The sequence below is a fragment of the Gopherus evgoodei genome, unplaced genomic scaffold (genome assembly GCF_007399415.2).
Source record: "Gopherus evgoodei ecotype Sinaloan lineage unplaced genomic scaffold, rGopEvg1_v1.p scaffold_58_arrow_ctg1, whole genome shotgun sequence".
NCBI classification, from domain to species: Eukaryota; Metazoa; Chordata; order Testudines; family Testudinidae; genus Gopherus; species Gopherus evgoodei.
The window spans coordinates 555528-562500 of record NW_022060079.1 but is presented as its reverse complement, the minus strand read 5'-3'; the positions used below and the strand labels follow the sequence as shown (position 1 = coordinate 562500).

Below are 6973 nucleotides of genomic sequence, written 5' to 3'. Positions count from 1 at the left end.
GGGACACACACACTCTCAATCCCCAGCTCCTGGGAAGTGCGCCTCACGTTGTCCCCGTCTCTTGCAGGGACCCCAGGGACCACCCCCCCCCGTTGGGAATTGGGTTGGGGGCTCAGGACCCCAGGCGAGGGGGACACATGGCCCCAGCCCCCCACTCCTTACCCGGGGCGGGCGCCCTCCACCAGAACACCAGGCCGGTGCCCAGGAAGATGAGGCCGAGGATCAGCACCACGACAGCCACGCTGACCTTGACCGTCAGCCCCGGGGACAGGCCGGGCCCTGGGGGGGACAGCAGGGGAGGGGTTAATGGGGGGTAGACTGGGGAGCCCCCCACAGCACCCCTGCACTCCCAGCCGGAGTCCTACCCAGATCCCCCAACCCCCAGATCCCCTTCAACCTGTGACTCGCTCCCCGCTCCCTGCCCCATTCCGCTGCCCTGCCCCCCAGCACCCCATGCCCTGCCCTGCCCCCCAGTACCCCATTCCCCTGCCCTGCACCCCACTCCTACTGCCCCCTGAACCCCCAGCATGAGCTTTCCTAACCTCATACTCCTGCCCCCAGCACCCCATTCCCCTGCTCTGCACCCCATTCTACGCCCTGCCCCCCAGCACCCCATTCCCCTGCCCTGCACCCCACTCCATGCCTTGCCCCCCAGCACCCCATTCCCCTGCCCTATACCCCACTCTATGCCCTGCCCCCCAGCACCCCATTCCCCTGCCCTGCAACCCACTCCATGCCCTGCCCCCCAGCAACCCATTCCCCTGCCCTGCACCCCACTCCTGCTGCCCCCAACCCCCAGCACCCCATTCCCCTGCTCTGCACCCAACTGCATGCCCTGCCTCCCAGCACCCCATTCCCCTGCCCTGCACTCCACTCCTACTGTCCCCCAACTCCCAGCATGAGCTTACCCAACCCCATACTCCTGCCCCCAGCACCACATTCCCCTGCCCTGCCCCCCACTCCATGCCCTGCCCCCAGCACCCCATTCCCCTGCCCTGCACCCCACTCCATGCCCTGCCCCCCAGTACCCCATTCCCCTGCCCTGCACCCCACTCCTACTGCCCCCTGAACCCCCAGCATGAGCTTTCCTAACCTCATACTCCTGCCCCCAGCACCCCATTCCCCTGCTCTGCACTCCATTCTACGCCCTGCCCCCCAGCACCCCATTCCCCTGCCCTGCACCCCACTCCATGCCTTGCCCCCCCAGCACCCCATTCCCCTGCCCTATACCCCACTCTATGCCCTGCCCCCCAGCACCCCATTCCCCTGCCCTGCAACCCACTCCATGCCCTGCCCCCCAGCAATCCATTCCCCTGCCCTGCACCCCACTCCTGCTGCCCCCAACCCCCAGCACCCCATTCCCCTGCTCTGCACCCAACTGCATGCCCTGCCTCCCAGCACCCCATTCCCCTGCCCTGCACTCCACTCCTACTGTCCCCCAACTCCCAGCATGAGCTTACCCAACCCCATACTCCTGCCCCCAGCACCACATTCCCCTGCCCTGCCCCCCACTCCATGCCCTGCCCCCAGCACCCCATTCCCCTGCCCTGCACCCCACTCCATGCCCTGCCCCCAGCACCCCATTCCCCTGCCCTGCACCCCACTCCTGCTGCCCCCAACCCCCAGTACACCCTCTTCCCATCCTGTACCCCTGCCCCCTGCATACTCCCACCCCGTGCCCCTACCCCCAAACCCCCCACTCCATGCCCTGCCCCCAGCACCCCATTCCCCTGCCCTGCACCCCCTCCTGCTGCCCCCCATCACCCCAACTACCCAGCATTCTCTCCCCCCCACCCTCTGCCCTTGCCCCCCAAGCCCGTACCCCGCCCTGCCTGGCTCACCCCACTCCTCCTGGTGGGGCTCTGCCAGGCTGGCGTGCTGCACATGGCAGGTGTAGGTGTCCCCGGGCTTGGGGGCGGTGAGCAGGCTGACTTGGGTCTGGTAGGTCCAGTCGCCGTTGGCCAGCGCCGGGCTCAGGCCGCCCTCGGTGGGCTCCACGGGGCTCCCGTTCCGCAGCCAGGTGACCCCCACCTCCGCCGGGTAGAAGCCCCAGACGTGGCAGGTGAGGCGCACGGTCCCCGCGGGGTTCGACAGGGCCGTGGAGACGATGCGGACACTAGGGGGCGCTGTTGGGGGGGGTCACTGTATGGACCGGCTCCTGGTACCCCCACCGCCCCCACATAGATGGGGGTCAGACCCAGTATCCCCCACCTCAAACCTGTTCCAGACCTCGTCTCGGTGCCAGGGCCACCCCCCAACCCAGCTCTGTGCCAGGGGCCCCACAGTCTCTCCCCCACCCTGGTTCAGTGCCATGGGCCCCGCAGCTCCTCCCCCACCCCGCTCGGTGCCCCGCAGCCCCTCCCCCACCCCAGCTCATCACCAGGGGCCCCGCAGCCCCTCCCCCTCCCCGCTCGGTGCCCCGCAGCCCTTCCCCCACCCCGGCTCAGCACCAGGGACCCCCAGCCCCTCCCTCACCTCGCTCGGTGCCCCGCAGTCCCTCCCCCACCCCAGCTCATCACCAGGGGCCCCGCAGCCCCTCCCCCTCCCCGCTCGGTGCCCCGCAGCCCTTCCCCCACCCCGGCTCAGCACCAGGGACCCCCAGCCCCTCCCCCACCCCGCTCGGTGCCCCGCAGTCCCTCCTCCAACCCGGCTCAGCACCAGGGACCCCCCACCCTTCCCCCACCCCAGCTCAGAACCAGGGGCCCCGCAGTCCCTCCTCCAACCCGGCTCAGCACCAGGGACCCCCCAGCCCCTCCCCCACCCCGCTCGGTGCCCCGCAGCCCCTCCCCCACCCCGCTCGGTGCCCTGCGCCCCCACTCACTCTTCCTTTGCCCCGTGCGGCTCCAGAGGTGCTGGCTCTGGCTCTGGCAGGCCTGGCGCCCCGCTGCCACGTGCTGGCGCAAGCCGGGGTCCGTGTTCATGGCGGCGGCCACGTCCACGGCCAAGTGATTGAGCAGGCCCATGTCGCAGGCCTCGAAGAGCCGGTCCTGCTCGTTGTAACACACCAGCGGGTTCTTGTTGAAGACGAAGGCGAAGTAGAACCGGAGCACGGAGCCGTCGGCGGCCAGGGGGCACTCGCTGGCCAGGTGCATCAGGAACCCGCCTGCGGGGACGGCGCCGTCAGGAGCGGGTTCGGGGCAGGGGCTGGGTTGGGCTGGCGGGACAATGGGGCTGGGGTGAGGGAGGGGATGGGGCAGGGAGGGCAGGACATTGGGGAGATAGGGATCAGAGAGGTGAGGGGGACAGATGGGAACACGTTCCACACTAGGCTGTGTCCCCGGGGTGTAGACCAGGGGATGGTGGGTTTATGCCCCTTTCAGATGGCTCCTTTGCAGCTGTAGTGCCCTACTGTGGGTGTGTGCGCTGGGAACGACAGGGCTTAACCACCCCCTACAGACACACACAGCCCCCAGGGGTACAGACTGGGGTTATACCCCCATCCACACACACAGACACAGCCTCTAGGGGTATAGACTGGGGTTAACCCCCCATCCACACACAGACACAGCCCCTAGGGGTACAGACTGGGATTAACCCCCCTCCTCACACAGACACAGCCCCTGGGGTACAGACTGGGGTTATACCTCCATCCACACACAGACACAGCCCCTAGGGGTATAGACTGGGGTTAACCCCCCATCCACACACAGACACAGCCCCTAGGGGTATAGACTGGGGTTAACCCCCCATCCACACACAGACACAGCCCCTGGGGTACAGACTGGGGTTAACCCCCCATCCACACACAGACACAGCCCCTGGGGTACAGACTGGGGTTATACCCCCATCCACACAGAGACACAGCCCCTGGGGTACAGACTGGGGTTATACCCACATCCACACACAGACACAGCCCCTAGGGGTACAGACTGGGGCTATACTCCCACAAAAACAACCCCCTAGGGGTACAGATGGGGGTTATACCCCCCAGATAACCCCCCAGGGGTACAGACTGGGGTTATCCCCCATCCACACACAGGCACAGCCCCCTAGGGGTACAGACTGGGGTTATACCCCCATCCACACACAGCCCCTAGGGGTACAGACTGGGGTTAAGCCCCATCCACACACAGGCACTGTCTCCTAAGGTTAGACAAGCCCTATCCTGACATCGCCAGCAAGGGTACTGATCCGGGGCACAACTCTGGGGAACAGGTGGTCGGACGCTTGCTAGGCTGGTCCCTGAAGCGGGGACCCCCAGATAGGATTCTAGGGGGCAGGGACCCCAAGCTCCCCCCAGGCCTGTGGCACCGACGGGTGTCCTCACCTGCTCCGTGGTGGCCCAGAGCCATGGACAGCAGCCACAGCACCAGCTTCATGGCGGCCCCTCGGTCCCAGGCCAGGGCAGGTCTGTTGGGGTCCCCGGGTCGGCGCGGGGGTCTCGGGTCTCTGCTCCTTGAAGCGAGTTTCCAGCTCCCTGGCTCTGCTGTGGGTCCACTCTGGGATCTCTGGCTGGAGGATCCCTCGGGATCCCACACACCCTGCTCCCTGCTCTGCGGGGGGAGATCACTGGATCCTGGGGTGCCGAGAGAAGATCTATCTGCTGCTTTGGGGTGATCCCACTGGATCCGGGGCTTGGTGGGGACGCTGGGGATCCTGGGCTCTGTTGCAGGAGATCTCTCCTGGGACCCCTGGGTCGGGGGGGGCAGATCTTCCTGGGACCCCTGGGTCTGGGAGGGGCAGATCTCTCCTGGGACCCCTGGGTCGGGGGGGGGAAGATCTCTCCTGGGACCCCTGGGTCTGGGAGGGGCAGATCTCCCTGGGACCCCTGGGTCTGGGAGGGGCAGATCTCTCCTGGGATCCCTGGCTCGGGGGGGGGGGCAGATCTCTCCCTGGATCCCTGGATTGGGGGCTGGGGCAGATCTCTCCTGGGACCCCTGGGTCTGGGGGGGCAGATCTCTCCCTGGATCCCTGGATTGGGGGCTGGGGCAGATCTCTCCTGGGATCCCTGGCTCTGGGGGGGGGCAGATCTCTCCCTGGATCCCTGGGCTCTGCAGGGGTCTCTCTGGATCCCGGCTCCGGACCCCGCAGGCAGCTCCCGCTGTCCTGACCCACATCCCGCCCCCCGGCCCTGGCCAATGGCAGCCGGCTCCGCTGCGGCATCACCCGTCGCTGGGTGGAGGCGGCCGGCCCGGGAGCCCGACCGGGAGATGTCCCGCTGCGCCTGGGGGCCGGGCCAGCCTCGGAGCAGCCCGCGGTCCGGGGTGGGTTTATCTCCCCAGATCTCCCGCGGCGTCAGGGGATCCTGACACCCCTCCCCCCGCCCCCGTTACAGGTGGGGAAACTGAGGCACGGAGCAGCCACGGGACATGGGGCCAGACGTGCAGCGAGGGGGTTGGCTGCAGGGGAAAGGGACGAGTGATGGGGGGGTGGGGATCCTGGAAGAAGGGGGGCCCTGATGGGGGGCTGGGAAGGGGATCCCAGCAGAGGGGCGGCTGCCCTGGCCAGAACAGGGGATGGGCCCCATGTCTCCCAACGTGGGGATTTCACTTCCCCCGTGGGCCAGGGCGTGTCTGAAACCCCCATCCTGCTGCTTCCCCTATTCTGGGCCCAGCTTCCCCTATTTCAGGGGTTCACAACCTTTCTCTTTCTGAGCGCCCCCCCCCCCCCGCTATAAATACTCCACAGCCCACCTGTGCCACGAGCCGTTTTTCTGCGTATAAAGCCAGGGCCGGTGTTAGGGGGCAGCCAGCCGGGCAGTTCCCCAGGGCCCCACCCCACAGGGCCTCCCACGGAGCTAAGCTGCTCAGGCTGCGCCTGCAGCCCCAGGTGGCAGGACTCAGGGCCCCGGGCTTCAGCCCCTGTGGTGAGGCTTCGGCTTTCTGCCCTGGCCCCTGAGAGTCTAACACCAGCCCTGCTTGGAGCACCCCGAAACCTGGTCCAGGCCCCTGGGGGGGCCTGGTGGAGAACCACCCCCCATTTCCTCACCGTGCACCAGACGCTTCCCCTCGGCCCAGTGCCAACAGCTTTCTGTTTCCAGCAAAGCTAACGGCCCCTCCCCACGGACCCCCTCCCCCAGCCCCTTTATGGGGAAGTGGAGCCTGGCACTTCACAGGCATCTGGGCTGCAGCTGGCCCCCCGATCTCCGCTCCCGGCTGCATGGGGACCTGAAACCAACCAGGCTCAGCCTGAGACACGTTCGCTTCCTCTCTGACGGGGACAGAGGCTTTGATTATCCAGAGGAACTGGCCGGTTCGGGAACGGGCGGCGAGGAGTGAGACATGGGGCCTGTCCCCTCTGGGGGTCACTGGTTCTGATACGGCCCCAGGGCAGGGACTGGCTGGCTCAGACAGTGAGGAATGGGATACAGGGCGTTTCCCTTCCCGGGGGGGGGGCGCTGGTTCCGATACGGCCCCAGGGCAGGGCCTGGCTGGCTGGGGAGGCGGGGACGGGGACACGGGGCCTTTCCCTTCCAGGAGTCGCTGGTTCTGATACGGCCCCAGGGCAGGGCCTGGCTGGCTGGGGAGGCGGGGACGGGGACACGGGGCCTTTCCCTTCCAGGAGTCGCTGGTTCTGATACAGCCCCAGGGCAGGGCCTGGCTGGCTGGGGAGGCAGGGATGGGGACACGGTGCCTTTCCCTTCCGGGGGGCGCTGGTTCTGATACGGTCCCAGGGCAGGGCCTGGCTGGCTCAGGCAGCGAGGAATGGGACATGGGGCCTGTCCCCTCTGGGGGTCACTGGTTCTGATACAGCCCCAGGGCAGGGCCTGGTTGGCTCAGGCAGCGAGAAATGGAATACAGGTTCTCATCAGTGTCACGAATTTGGTGGGTCTCAGCCAAGATCCTAGCAGGACAGGTGCCCCCGGCACGAGCAGTAACTGTCCTCTTCGCTGAGGGCTGAACTGGCTGCAGCATGTGAGCTCCCCCCCGCCCCAGCGGGGTCCCTGCAGGACAGGAAGGGTTGGGGTGGCATGGGGGGAGGGTTATGGGGGTGTGGGGAGAGGTGAGGATGCAGGGGGCAGAGGCGTGACAGC

General features: G+C 67.5%; 1 protein-coding gene across 1 annotated transcript in view; it reads right to left on the bottom strand.

The window, feature by feature from the left end:
• Window positions 1-5058, bottom strand: part of LOC115643401 (class II histocompatibility antigen, M beta 1 chain) — a 10132-nt gene extending 5074 nt beyond the window's left edge. Inside the window, exons 1-4 of the mRNA XM_030547405.1 lie at window positions 4268-5058; window positions 2822-3103; window positions 1842-2126; window positions 163-279 (exon numbers count right to left, since the gene is read on the bottom strand). Coding sequence (XP_030403265.1) covers window positions 163-279; window positions 1842-2126; window positions 2822-3103; window positions 4268-5057 — 1474 coding nt within the window. The 5' untranslated portion in view covers window position 5058. The remainder of the gene's footprint in view (window positions 1-162; window positions 280-1841; window positions 2127-2821; window positions 3104-4267) is intronic.
• Window positions 5059-6973: the final 1915 nt, after the last annotated feature.